General features: G+C 38.7%; 1 protein-coding gene across 1 annotated transcript in view; it reads left to right on the plus strand.

Annotated features, from left to right (window-relative positions):
* The window catches only part of PDE3B (phosphodiesterase 3B), a 175904-nt gene that overhangs the window by 120359 nt on the left and 40478 nt on the right, over positions 1 to 15067 (plus strand). The window contains exons 4-5 of the mRNA XM_058688323.1: positions 476 to 618; positions 8569 to 8675. Of these exons, the coding sequence (XP_058544306.1) occupies positions 476 to 618; positions 8569 to 8675 (250 nt within the window). The remainder of the gene's footprint in view (positions 1 to 475; positions 619 to 8568; positions 8676 to 15067) is intronic.

A 15067-nucleotide genomic window follows, 5' to 3' on the forward strand; every position in this document is an offset into this window, starting at 1 on the left:
TTTAATTGCTAATTGAAAAGGTAGTTCTGAATCTTTCAGTTTCTCCAGGTTAACCCTATATACTTCAGCATTGTATTGAAAATGTAAGGGGTTTAGGATCTAGGGCTTATGGTGCCTGATCCTAAGCTTGTCCTCTGAAATTGTTTTTCAGGGTAAATCTTTCATACCTCCTTTTTAAATTGTCAAGTATTTATTTCTCATGAAACTAGGAGTAAAATGTACAAAAGAACAAAGATCTAGTAAAATTGGAGGGAGTTCAGAAACCATTGTTTAATGGGAGGAACACTAAATAGAACAATAGTATAGAATGTAAAATTTGGAGTAAATCTGACATATCTTCAAGATAAAATGTCCTGTGTCTCCTGTACATACTAAAAATGTACTTTGTATTGGTATTTTTACATGTCATCTTTACAAATACATACACAGCATATCTAAGGGTGACAGTTTTAACCATCGTTAAATTATTCCACAGGGACTACACAGTAGGAATAGCTTACCAACTCCCCAGCTGAGGAGGAGCCCTGGAACTTCCGGTCTGCCACCTATTGAACAGTCGTCGTCCCGGTGGGAACGCAGTAATGGCAAAAGGCCACACCAAGAGTTTGGCATTTCAAGGTACAATCCCCAGTCTTTTAAAGAGATTTGAGTCAAATACATCCACTTTGTTTCTGTTGAATGAAGTTTGAAATAACTAAAGCAGAAAGGAACAGTTGAAGTATTTTAGATGTAGGACAGCATGGGTAGTAATAAGGCATAATAGCGAAACTGATTCTTAAAAAGAAGCTAATGTGTCTTCTCTGAAAAGTTAAGTACGTTGGGTACAAGGCATGCTGGGGCCTTAAGAACATGAATCAGGGAGGCAGTTTAAGGAAACTAGGGTCAGTTTAGGACCAGAAGTGGGAAAGGTTTTAAATCGGTATCTGTGACCGTTGTAGGGGCAATCACACAGGTCCAGTGCATGGTATCCAAAGGAAGGTCAACAGAACTACTGACTTGTTAACGGAAGAGCACATTTCCAGGGCTCGTCTCCGATGTTAGATACAAGGTAGCAAAACTCTTGTTCCTGCTGGAGGACTAAGACTACTAATATATTCTGTACTCACTTGAGGATTTACTTGGAACTAAACGGTGCTAATCCTACACATGAAGGGCATCAGTAACCGTAGCTCAAGGAAGGTGGGAAAATGCAGGAGCTGAAATTTTCTGAATGTAAACATACCCATCTACCCTCATAACAAAGGAGTCAATACTTTGTCTTTTAAAAGCCAGGAGACATAGTGATCTCATGTGTGAGTTATGAAGTTCTATGTAGTCAGTGATCTAACTGTGTTAACAAAATTGGAATTAGGGGCGCCTGGGTGGCTCAGTCAGTTACGCGGCCGACTTCGGCTCAGGTCATGATCTCACGGGATCTCACGGTTCGTGAGTTCGAGCCCCGCATTGGGCTCTGTGCTGACAGCTCAGAACCTGGAGGTGTTTTGATTCTGTGTCTCCTTCTCTCTCTGCCGCTCTGTCTCTGTGTCTCTCTCTCTCTCTCTCTCAAAAATAAATAAACATTAAAAAAAAATTTTAAAAAAACAGAATTGGAATTAGTGTAAAGTTTCTGCTAAACCACTGTTAGTATTGAGCACTTTGTTTAGCTTGAGCTGTAGAGTTACACATTTGAAACAGTAGATGGCAGGATTGGATCATACCGATTTACCAGCTAAAAGTGGTGTTAACGTTTATATAGGAAATGTGATTAGATAATTGTAATTTTCCAGATTCTTGCAGGATTTATTAATTTGCATTTTCTATAATGTATTCAAGTAAATGAGCTCCTTTTTTTATAAAGGAAAAATTGAATGAAATGATATATGAAACAGGAATGGGTTGAATTACAGAGTATGGTAAAGGAAAATGAGCTTTGGTTCAACACTTGCCCAGAACCTAAACATAATGGTCTTATTTTTGTTGTTGTTGTTGTCGTTGTTGTTTTTTAATGGAAGCAGGATATGGGGAAGTCAGTGATATTGGGAACTGAAAATACAACATATTTTTTAACCACAGGGAACATCATCTTGAGAATATTGTTTGGCTTAAAACAGAATGATGAAAATGATTGCTTTTTAATCCTTCAAAATCACATTGATGTAATAGCAGTACATTTGCAATTAAATGATACAGTGAGTTAAGGTCACTTTTATCCTGCTGACTTAAGATGATTGATATTAAAATAGAAACATGGTCCAAAGAAAATTAACTCTGAGAAATGTTCATAAAAGAGGTAAATGTACTCAGATTCAATGTAATTACTTAACTCTCATTAAAACAAAGCCATGTGCCTCATGAAAGATTTAGAAACTTGGAGAATAAAGTAATTGGTGGTAATATGTATGGCAATCATATTAGATAGCATAGCTATCAATCTTTCACGTATGGTAATTTTTTGTTCAGGAACCTTTAGGCTTTAGTAGCTCAAACCGAATAGACATGTGAATCCAGAATCACAAGGCATTCATTTTGACTTTGTTGGAATACTCTAGAACTGAGGTCACATATCCTACAATTTTTTTCTAAATTTAAAGATTTTTTTTAAGTTTATTTATTTATTTTGAGAGAGAGAGCAAGTCGGGAAGGTGCAGAGAGGGAGGGAGAGAATCTTAAGCAGGCTCTGTGCTGTCAGCACAGAGCCCAGTGCAGGGCCCCATCTCACAAACCGTGAGATCATGACCTGAGCCGAAATCAAGAGTCAGACGCTTAACCTACTGAGCCACCCAGGCGCGCCCCACATGTCCTACATTTTTGAATCTTGATTTGAACACAGCTTTGGATTTTGATGCTAGCTTCTCTGACTGTGATTTTTAAATGACTCTGACTATGCTTTCAACATGATTCCAGTATTGAACCTCTCATTCCCTAAAGCTGTGACCAAAACCAAATTTCTCATCTCTCCAGTAACGTTTTCATGTTACTGTTTTTCTGCCCTCATTTCCTGACACAATACTGCTACCCTCTCAGTGGTTGCTTTAGAAAATGGATTTTCTAGAAAACTTGGTGTTTGCATCCTCTTACCTTGTCCTGTAGATGCCTGTTGTCAGGTCTGTCTCTGCGTCTCTTTTCCTTTCTGTTCCCTCTTCTCCTTTATCACTTTATACTGTTTCATGCTTTATATCTCCTTACATGGGCTATTGAATTATCCTCTCTTGTTTTGTAAACATTTATTTATCATTGAGAGACAGACACAGTGTGAGCAGGGGAGGGGTAGAGAGGGAGACACAGAATCTGAAGCAGGCTCCAGGCTCTGAGCTGTCAGCACAGAGCCCGACGCGGGGCTCGAACTCACAAACTGCAGGATCATGACCTGAGCCGAAGTCGGTGGCTTAACCAACTGAGCCCTCCAGGCGCTCCTGAATTTTCCTCTTAATTGACCTTTCCATTTCTAATATCCTTCACTGCCTGTTCCATCTCCTACCCTTCCATGACAATTCTTCCTTAAATGAAACCTTGATTATACAGTTTTTCTGATCATTAAGTTTTTTGACCCTTAACCGATGCCTGTAGAATAGTGCCCAACTTCCTAGCTTGGGATTTGAAACCCTGTTATTCCCTCATGACAAAGCTGCACCCTTACTTGCAAAAATGAAACAATGTGAAAGATAGGAGCAGCCTTGCAAAAAACGTGACCAGAAGAGTGACTTGGAAAGCTCTCTAGGTGAAAACAACAGGCATGTGACTCCTGTTAGACTCTTCCTTGAACTTTCCTGATAATTTCGTTTTTTGTCTAACACATTTGAAAATTGAGTTGAATTACAGTTTGCAGCCCCACCTTGTTTGAGTACAGAGTAATATAGGATTTAATTTTGCTTTTCTTCATGCTTTGTCTGGAGAAAGAAGTGAAGTGTTATAAACTGTACAGTAGCTGTGATAAACAGAATCCAAGGGAAGAAAACCACCAGGAGGAAGGGCTAGTCATGTTTGAACAGCCACTACATTACCTGCCCTCAAGACTTCACCTCTTAAAGTTCACCTGTTAAAGGACTTCAGATTTTAATTAAGAGGGCCATTGTTTTACAAAACCAAAATATGTCCGTCTTTCTCTATTTATCTGAAATTCCAGTCAAGCTTAACTATTCGCTATTCTCTCTGTTCCTCCGCTTCTATGCTCCCCACTTCCCCCCCCCCCCCCCCCGCAGTTGTTCTCTCTACCTTGAACAGGTCCTCTCGGCCTCATGCTTCTACAGCGTTCAAGATTGGGCTCAGATGTGACCTCTTAAGAATAACACCCTGATACCCTCCTCCCTCAGTTTCCAAGGAGAAGCAATCTGTTTCACCTCTGAATCTCCTTAACACCTTTTCTTTGCCTTTCATTGCACTTTCACTTTCAACCATGTGTTAGTCATTACTGCTCTTCTGAGGCCTGCTTGATTACTGCGATGAGTTTGGGATTGCAGTAAAATGGATCTTGAAGATAAACAGCTGCCTAACAAGCATCTTGTAGGAGTAAGGTGTTCGTATTATATTGTGATGGTTGATGGTGACTTCTGCTTAAGTTTCAGACCTAGGATGAAGGTTCGCTGGTCAGGAAGTTCCAGGAAATGTGCGTTAGCTGACGATTGGATTATGCATCTCTGAGTTCCAGTATTAGTAGCTATGGTTAAAAAGTGGCTAAACTTGTATCTTTGGACTGACTGCTAGGACCCAGCCCTCTCTGTGGACAAACAGAACATTTATTCAGACCTCACAGCTCCCTTCCTTTTTTTAAAATTTTTTTTAAGTTTATTTCTATTTGAGCACGTATGAACAGAGGAGGGGCAGACAGAGAGGGAGAGAGAAGACCCCAAGCAGGCTCCACACTGTCAATGCAGAGCCCAGTGTGGGACTCGATCTCACAACTGTGAGATCATGACCTGAGCCAAAATCAAGAGTCAAACGCTTAACAGACTGAGCCACCCAGGTGCCCCACAGCTCACTTTCTTTCAACAGACTTTCCCTGGGGAAAAATAGGCAAGTCATGTCCCAAAACTGCATGGACTATCAACTATAGTTACTCTACACTAAAGAGATTTGCCTTTAACCTAGTCCCCTAGTCATCATTTGTCTCCATAACTTCTCTGTAATTAAATCTAATAACTTGTTAGGAACTATATTTCCTAAATAATGTACTAGGGAACCAGCTTCTCAATTCTGTGTCTCATAATTTATTAGAGATTTATACCAGTGCCTGGACCCTATTTGAACTACAGAGATTCAATAGGGCTAATGGTCTCCCCTCACTCAGTTTCTTAAGAGAATAGCTCCAAATATAGACATCATACAGCCAACAAGTTTATATAGTTGCTGCTTCTCTCTCTCTCTCTCTCTCTCTCTCTCTCTCTCTCTCTCTCTCTCACACACACACACACACACACACACACACACACACACACACACACTGATATAAATCTTACCAAGGTAATTGGCATGGGTTATCTAAAAATCAATTCTTAACATATCACTTAACTCTGTGACCATAACTTTTGGCATTCTTTTGTAATGATTCCTAAGTCTGACTTTAATCATCTTCCTACCAACTATTGATAATCTTTGGGACTCCTATCCTTCTTGTCCCCTGTTTTCTTCAGGATTGTTTTATGTAATCTCATTGGAGTGTATATTTATCTGGTTTGAGGCTAGGAATTAATGAGACAATTCTGGAAGTAGGTGAAAACCTGTAATTTGACCTGTACCTCTCAATTCTGAACAGCTAACTGAACGTATGGTATACTTCAATTATTAGAAGGCCCTGGATCAAGGTAGAAAACTATGGAACAGTGCAGTGGGTCTGTTTTTTTTTTTTTTTTTTGAATTTTTTTTTAATGTTTTTTATTTATTTTTGGGACAGAGAGAGACAGAGCATGAACGGGGGAGGGGCAGAGAGAGAGGGAGACACAGAATTGGAAACAGGCTCCAGGCTCCGAGCCATCAGCCCAGAGCCTGACGCGGGGCTCGAACTCACGGACCGCGAGATCGTGACCTGGCTGAAGTCGGACGCTTAACCGACTGCGCCACCCAGGCGCCCCTCAGTGGGTCTGTTTTTAAAAGGAAAAAGTCCTATCTTTGTTTTGAATATTAACCGGAAAGTAAATTTCAGTAGAGCACACAAATTTTTGGTTGAATATTGCCCTGAGCGGTACTGTTACTGCCCTTTCTCAATCTCCCCAACTCCACGCATAAGCAAGGAGTCCTCAAATACAAAGAATGATTGAGCATTAGCAGGGACATGAGTTTATTGGGTGGTATTATTTGAATATTGTTTCTTTTTGTGACATCATCAACAAATCATCATTACTACTGGCTTGAGAATAAAATATGATAGACTCCAACAGCTGGATGTTAATTTAAAACTCCTTACTTCTAAAACTCTAATTTTACAGATGGAGAAACACACCAAGATAGAATGAGAATTATTTTGTGGAAGGTGTGGGAAGACCTTTTAATTAAAAAAAATTTTTTTAACATATATTTATTTTTGAGAGACAGAGCATGAGCGGGGGAGGGGCAGAGAGAGAGAGAAGGACACACAGAATCCGAAGTAGGCTCCAGGCTCTGAGCTGTGCTGCCAGCCCGCATTGGGCTCAAACTCATGAACCATGAGATCATGACCTGAGCCGAAGTCGGATGCTCAACCGACTGAGCCACCCAGGCGCCCCTGGGAAGACCTTTTAAAAATACAGGTAGAGGGGCGCCTGATGGCTCAGTCAGTTGAGTGTCAGACTCTTGGTTCCAGCTCCGGTCATGATCTCATGGTTCGTGAGTTCAAGCCCCATGCTGGGCTCTGCACTAAGGATGTGGAGCCTTCTTCAGATTCTTTGTTTCCCTCTCTCTCTGCCTCTCCCTGGCTTGCACGTGTGCTCTCTCTTTTTCTCTCAAAATAAACGTTTTTTAAAAATAGGTAGAGAGTAAATGCTTTTTCCATTTACAGTCAAAGAAATTGGAGATTGAATTTTAGTTCTGCCACTATGAATTTTAGCTGTATGAATTGGGGGACATTACTTAGCCTCTTCAAGCCTCAGTTTCCTTGTCTGTCATATAGGAGACTAGAAAAGATAAAGTATGTAAACGACATAAAACAATGAATGGTACATAATAAATACTCAAAATAGTGCTTTTGTTATAATTTTTGTTAATGTCAACAAGGAAGTTTTAGTGAAATGGCTCTAACTGATTTTACATGCCTTCTGTTTCTATAATACAGATTTTTTTTTCTCCCTTGGGGATATAGAAGAAACTAGATTTTAGAAAAAGGCCCAAGGAGAGGCTCAAGGCAGGAGTTAGTAAAAGAAAAAGAGTCCATCCACTCAGAATTGGGGAGCAAAAATGACCTGTTCTCTAAAAAATTGAGACTAGGAACCTAAAGAAAAGAGCATTCATTTATTCCACAAATAACTGTTGAACACGTTTATCAGGCACTGTGCTATCTCCACTGTCAATGCAGAGATCTGTCTTTATAGCCCCTAAAAAGAATCACAAATTAATGAGGGAAAAGAATCTGTAAGCAGTGAAATTATAATACATTGTGGATGAATTTGTAATGGAGACATGAACCAAAACCTTTAAGTCACAGAAGAAATAGGCCTTCCTGCAGTAATGGGTAGGGAGGTGCAGGAAAGATGAAGCAGTTGGGGAAGAGCTTATTGAGAACTTAGGCTGTACTAAAAAGTACGAGTGAGAAGGAGAGAATCTAGATCTGCCCTGGAGCCTGTGTCCACGTGCCCTCATCAGGAGTTTACTGACAAAAGAAAATGGTGAATATTGAAGAAAAAGAAGGTAAAATTTATGGTGTGCTTGCTACACGCTTGGCACTGGGAAGCTTTCAAATATATTTTATTTTAAATTGCATTTTATACATCGCATGGCTGTACTGTGTGATTGCCAACCTACATTTAATTTCTTTATAAGAGCCCTAAAACCTACAGTAAGTATTTCAGTTATAGGAAATGACTGAGTTAGGGGGTAATCGATATCTGTGAAGAGAGGGAACAGAAGAGAGTGAAAACTGTATATGTTAGCCAGTGATTCTCAGTGAGGTCCCTGGACCCACCAATGTCAGCATCATCTGTGAACTTATTAGAAATGCAGATTACTGGCCCTACGCCAGACCTACTGAATCAGAAACCCTGGAGGTAGAACTAGCAGTCTGTGTTCTAAGAAGTCCTCCAGATGATATTGATAACCTGCTTTATACCAGGGTTCAGCAAACTACAGCCTGTGGACCTAATGTGGTCCATAGCTGTTTTTGCAAATTAAATTATATTGAAACACAGTTGTATTTATTATTCTCTGTGGCTGCTTTTATGCTACAATGGCAGAGTTAAGTAGTTGCAGTGGAGACCTTGTGGCCTGTGAAGCTAAAAGTATTTATTTACTACTTGGTCCTTTATAGAAAACATTTGCTGGCTCCTGCTTTAGGCCTTTAAGCAACTAGATAGATGTCTAAATTCTGTATAAGCAGGTATTTCCTAGTTGAACTGAAGACCATGAATAAAAAAAAGAGGAAATTTCCCATGGCTTTAACACTCTTAATTTGTTATCTTTCCCTTTTAGTCAAGGATCCTATCTAAATGGACCTTTAAGTTCAAATCTACTGACAATGACGAAGCAGAGGTCATCTTCCATATCCCTAACTCACCATATAGGTCTAAGAAGAGCTGGTAAGAAATCATTCTTTATGATTTAAATGTGGGAGGTCTCAAAGTATATGGTACTACAGAATTTTCTCATTATACATTTAGAGCTGGTTTTGAATGCTATTTATATGTTGTAAATTAACATGACTAAGCAATTTGGATTGACCATTAATTGACTGTTGGCTCATTCATTCATAAACACTTTTTAAACAGCCACTATATACCAGATACTTTGTTAGGCACTAGGAATTCAGGGATAAAATATAGAACTATCTAAACTAACCTGAATAGTTGCAGATCCAGATTCACACTGAAAGACTGACACCTGATCACAGGACTATAGAACACTTCTCCCCTCACACCTCAGCACCATTATTAAAGACCTATTTACGGTAGCTTCTTTTACCAGGTATGTCCTGGCACTTCTTAAAATTGTAAGGCATACCAAAAGGTAAAAGACACAATTTGGATAGACAGACAGTTATCAGAATCAGATAGGGATGTTGGAATTACCAGATTGGGAATTTAAAACAACTATGATTAGTATGCCAAGGGCTCTAATTGATTAAGTAGACAACATGCAAGAATGGGTGGGCAGTGTAAGCAGAGAGGTGGAAGTCCTAAAATAATAAAACAAAAATAAATGCTCTTGATAAAAAGCACTGTAACAGAAATGAAGAGTGCCTTTAACAGGCTCATCAGTAGGCTGGATGCAACTGAGGAAAGACTGTCTTAGCTTGAGCATGAGAAATCTTCAAAACTGAAAAACAAAGAGAACAAAGATTGAAAAAGCAGAATCAAATACCCAAGGACTGTGGGGCAAATACAAAAGGAATACCAGAAAGAGAAGAAAGTGAGAGGGAAGTCATATAGAGAAAGACAGATACCGTATGTTTTCACTCTTATGTGGATCCTGAGAAACTTAACAGAAGACTTTGGGGGAGGGGAAGGAAAAAAAAAAGTTAGAGAGGGAGGGAGCCAAACCATAAGAGACTCTTAAAAACTGAGAATAAACTGAGGGTTGGTGGGGGGTGGGAGGGAGAGAGGGGGGTGGGTGATGGGCATTGAGGAGGGCACCTTTTGGGATGAGCACTGGGTATTGTATGGAAACAAATTTGACAATAAATTTCATATCAAAAAAAATTTTTTTAATTAAAAAAAAAAGAGAGAAGGAATAGAAGAAATATTTGAAACAATAATGACCAAGAATCGTCTCAAATTAGTATCAGACACCAAACCATAGATCCAGGAAGCTCACAGAACACCAAACAGGATAAATACCAAAAGAACAATACCTAGGCATATTGTTTTCAAATTACAGAAATTTAAAGATAAAAAAAAATCATTAAAGAAGCCAGAAGGGAAAAAAAAACATCTTACATATAAAAGAACAAAATAATAATGACATGAAACTTCTCCTCAGAAACCATGTGAGTAGAATGAAACATTTAAAGTATTGTGAGGAAAAAAAACAAAAGAACGCCAACCTAGAATTCTGTACCCTTTGAAATTATCCTCCAAAAGTGAAGGAAAGTAAAGACTTTTTCAGACAAAAGTTGAGGGAACTTGTTGCCAGTAGACCTGATGTACAAGAAATGTTAAAAGAAGTTCTCTAAAGAGAAGAATAGTAGTGTAGGTCAGAAACTCAGATCTACATAAAGAAAAGAAGAGCACTGAAGAAGGCGTAAGTGAAGGTAAAATTAAAAGCTTTTATTTTTCTTTTTATTTGATCTAACAGATAGTAGTTTAGAATAATGATAGCAACAATGTATTCAATTATATGTGCATATATGTATTTTATGTATGTGTATATATGCATATATATAAATGAATGACAGCAATGATACAAGGGACAGAGGAATTGGGGTTATTTTATTATCATAAGGTACTCATAATTATAAGGTATCTGTGAAGTGAACTTGGGTTAGATGTAAAATGTATATTGCAAACTCTAGGGCAACCATTAAAAAAAGTTGAAAAAGAAGTATAACTGATATTCTAAGAAAAGAGAGATAGTAGAATGATAAAAATTCTCAAAACCACAAAAACAGAAGAAGAGTAGAAAACAAAAATAGGAACGAAGAACAAGGACAACAAATAGAAAACAGTAATAGATATGATAGATGTTAATCCAACTGTATCAGTAATCATTCTGAACACCAGTGGCCTAAATGTACTAATTAAAAGACCTATATTGTTGGGGGCGCCTGCATGGCTCAGTCCGTTAAGTGTCTGACTTCAGCTCAGGTCATGATCTCATGGTTGATGGGTTGGAGCCCCGCACTGGGGGCTGTCAGCACAGAACCCACTTTGGATCCTCTGCCTCCCTCTTTCTTTCTGTGCACCTCCCCCGCTCACTCTCTCTCTCTCTCTCTCTCAAAAATAAATACATATAGAAAAAGATGTCTATTGTTAAAGTAGAACAAAAAACATGACCTAAATATATATTATCTGTAAGAAACCCACTTTTAGTGTAAAGACACATAAAAATTCAAAGTAAATGGATGGAGAAAAATACACCATGTTAACACTAATCAAAAGAAAGCAGGTATAAGCTATATAAATTTCGGCCAGAGCAGATTTCTAAGCAAAGAAACTTATCAGAGATAAAGAAAGGTATTACGTAACAGAAGACATAAGAGCCTTTAATGTTTATGAGCCTAAGTAACAGAACAACATTTAAGAGTCATTTAAGGCACAATTAATGGTTCTGTGTAAATGAAGACTCAAAAGGGGAGGAGAGAAACAATAGGGCAGAATAATTTTCCAAAATAGTAAGGGAATTAGCAAATTCCTGAAACTTGGTGAACCCCAAGAAGATAGATAAAATCATAAGGATTTCAGGCAAACCCCTGAATTATACAACAAGAAAAATTTCAAAAGCAACCAAGTAAAAAAGGTTATTTTTCAGGGAACAACAATAATATTCACAGTGATTCTATAATACCAAGTATGAACTCAAAGACCTAGAATGGCATATTAAAAGTATTGAAAAAAAAAAAAAACAGAAAAATGCCAACCTGGAATTCTTTATCAATGAAAATATCTTTAAAATTTTTTTAAATGTTTATTTATTTTTGAGAGAGAGAGAAAGGGACAGAGTGTGAGCTGGGGAGGGGCAGAGAGAGAGACACACACACACACAGAATCTGAAGCAGGCTCCAGGGTCCGAGTTGTTAGCACAGAGCCCAGCACGGGGCTTAAATTCATGAACCGCAAGATCATGACCTAAACTCAAGTTGGACCCTTAACCAACTGAGCCACCCATGCGCCCCAATTAAAATACATTTTACAAATTAAATTGAAATAATATTTTTTCATACAAAGGCTGATAGAACTTATTGCTGATAGGCCTGCACTACTAAGATCCAGCAAAGATAGTAGTTTAGGTAGGAGGAAAATGATCCAGATTGAAGCACAGAATGATAGGAATGAATGAAAAGCTCTAATAAGCCTAAATTGAGTGAATATAAGTGAATGTTGATTAAAAACAATAATAATGGACCCAGCAATTGCACTACTAGGTGTATATCCAAGGGATACAGTTGTGCTGTTTTGAGGGGCACATGCACCCCAATGTTTATAGCAGCACTGTCAACAATAGTCAAAGTGTGGAAAGGGCCCAAATGTCCATCGACAGATGAATGCATAAAAAATATGTGGTGTATATACATATACATATGCATATACCTATACATTACATGCATACATACACAATGGAATATTACTCGACAATCAAAAAGAATGAAATCGGGGCGCCTGGGTGGCGCAGTCGGTTAAGCGTCCGACTTCAGCCAGGTCACGATCTCGCGGTCTGTGAGTTCGAGCCCCGCGTCGGGCTCTGGGCTGATGGCTCGGAGCCTGGAGCCTGTTTCCGATTCTGTGTCTCCCTTTCTCTCTGCCCCTCCCCCGTTCATGCTCTGTCTCTCTCTGTCCCAAAAATTAAAAAAAAAAAAAAAAAAAAAAAAAAGAATGAAATCTTGCCATTTGCAACAACATGAAGTAGAGGGTATTACGCTAAGTGAAACAAGTCAGTCAGAGAAAGACAAATATCAGATGATTTCACTTATATGAAGAATTTAAGATACAAAACCGATGAATATAAGGGAAAGGAAGCAAAAGAATATAAAAACGGAGACAAAACATAAGAGACTCTTAAATACAGAAAACAAACTGTGAGTGGGGGGATGGGTAAATGGGTAAGGGGCATTAAGGAGGGAACTTGTTGGGATGAGTGCTGGGTGTTCAACATAAGGGATGAATCACTGGAATCTACTGAAAATATCGTTGCACTATATGCTAACTAACTTGGATGTAACTTAGAAATAACAACAACGGCAATAATCACTTCCTTGTTGCATGCATAATATATGAAGGAGTCAAATGTATGATAACAATGGCATATAAAGGGTGGGAGAAGGGTAAATGGATTTGTAATGTACTAGCAATGATTGAAAAGTAGTAAAAAGTTTTAAGTTTGAGAGAAACTAATACTTCAAAGACGCACATTGTAATATACAGTGACAATTAAAAGAATTTTAAAAAAGGTATAAGTAAACAATCATAGGAGGTAACAGTGGCATGATTTTTTAAAAAACTTGAGTAACCCAGAAGAATCCAAGAAAAGAGAAAATAAAAGAGAAAAAGAAGGAACAACTGAAAAATAAATAGCAAGATAGTGGATTAAACAGACTACATTACATTGAATATACATTTTGTGGGGGGGGGGGAGGGATCTGCTAAAGTTGTTAAGTATATTTTAAAAATATTCAGTTTCAACAAAAAGTGAAAATACACTCCAGTTAAAAGACAAAGATTGTCAGACAGTTAACAACACAAGACTCAAGCGTATGTTCTTTACAAGACACCCACTCTTTATATAAGGACACAGTTACTTCTGATCTCATAGCAATAATATACATGAACCAAAAAATGACAGAACTAAAGGGGGGAAATAGACAAATTTATATTAATATTTGGAGATTTTAATTCACCATTCTCATTAACTAGTAGAATAAGCAGACCAAAACGTTAGTATAGATATAAGAAAGATTAGAACAATATGAATTAACTGACCTGACTGTAAAACACTACATTCAGCCAGGATGAATATTTTTTCAAAGAATGCACACAATGGGGCGCCTGGGTGGCTCAGTTGGTTGGGTGTCCGACTTCAGCTCAGGTCATGATCTCGCGGTTCGTGAGTTCAAGCCCTGCATCAGGCTCTGTGCTGACAGCTCAGAGCCTGGAGCCTGTTTCAGATTCTGTTTCTCCCTCTCTCTCTGACCCTCCCCCATTCGTGCTCTCTCTCTGTCTCAAAAATAAATAAATGTTAAAAAAAAAATTACTTCAAAGAATGCACACAAGATTGATAACAGACCATTTGTCAGACTATGAAACAAGTCTCAATGAGTTTCAAAGTATTAATATCACATATAGAGACTCATTCAGGAATGGCAGAGAAAATATTTCTGTAAACTCACTCTCCTGCTAAAATAACAAAAATAGGGGTCAAAAAAGTGAAACTCGGGTACCTGGGAGGCTTAGTCGTTCAAACGTCCAGCTTCGGCTCAGGTCATGATCTCACGGTTCGTGAGTTCGAGCTCCGCATTGGGCTCTGTGCTGTTGGTGCAGAGCCCACTTTGGATCCTCTGTCCCCCTCTTGCTCTGCACCTCCCCTGCTCGTACTCTCTGTCTCTCAAAAATGAATAAACATTAAAAAAAAAAAAAAATGAAACTGAGCCATATCAGAACTCTGGAAATTAACCCAAGCCTGAGAAAAAACTAGAAGTCCTCTGTACAAGACAGACTATTGAACCCTGGTAAGACGGTGGGTTCTGTGGCATTTTATTTGGGAACTATCCCTTCCCAGCTTTCTCCCTCGGTGGCATTATTGCTAAAAGCCAATAGCATTGCAGCCATCAGAGAGATCTGACCTCTTTTGAAACTCCCCCAAGAGGACAGTAAATACTTTGCCCAAACTTAATATAAACTTAAAGCTCCTTGGAAAATCTCTGTTCCTGAAGTGTTGTGGGTATTTGATTTGACTCGGAGCTCAGCTTTCTAAAAAACAAACCCTATGCCAGCCGACATTGTGACTGCCTAAGGCTGTTATTTCACTTGTGGTAAACAAGAGCTGCCTGAGAATTTAAAAGGAAATCCTGGATACTACTAGATGACCATAGGGAATTTGAAAGTGTCTGACAGATTCCTGAAGATCTCAGGATCCTGTGCCAGAATGTGCGTGTGCATAGGAAAGATCTGGGAAAGGAGAAGGCCCTAGTCACTTATCTGTAGCTGACCTAGAAGCTGTCACAAGTGAGATGTGAAATCTAAGGCTGTTTCGTAAACTGAAGTTTGAAGGTGTATCTTTTCAAACATTCCCTCCTACAGATGACGTGTAGGCAAAGCATTTA

Source organism: Neofelis nebulosa, chromosome 10, assembly GCF_028018385.1.
Source record: "Neofelis nebulosa isolate mNeoNeb1 chromosome 10, mNeoNeb1.pri, whole genome shotgun sequence".
Lineage (NCBI taxonomy): Eukaryota > Metazoa > Chordata > Mammalia > Carnivora > Felidae > Neofelis > Neofelis nebulosa.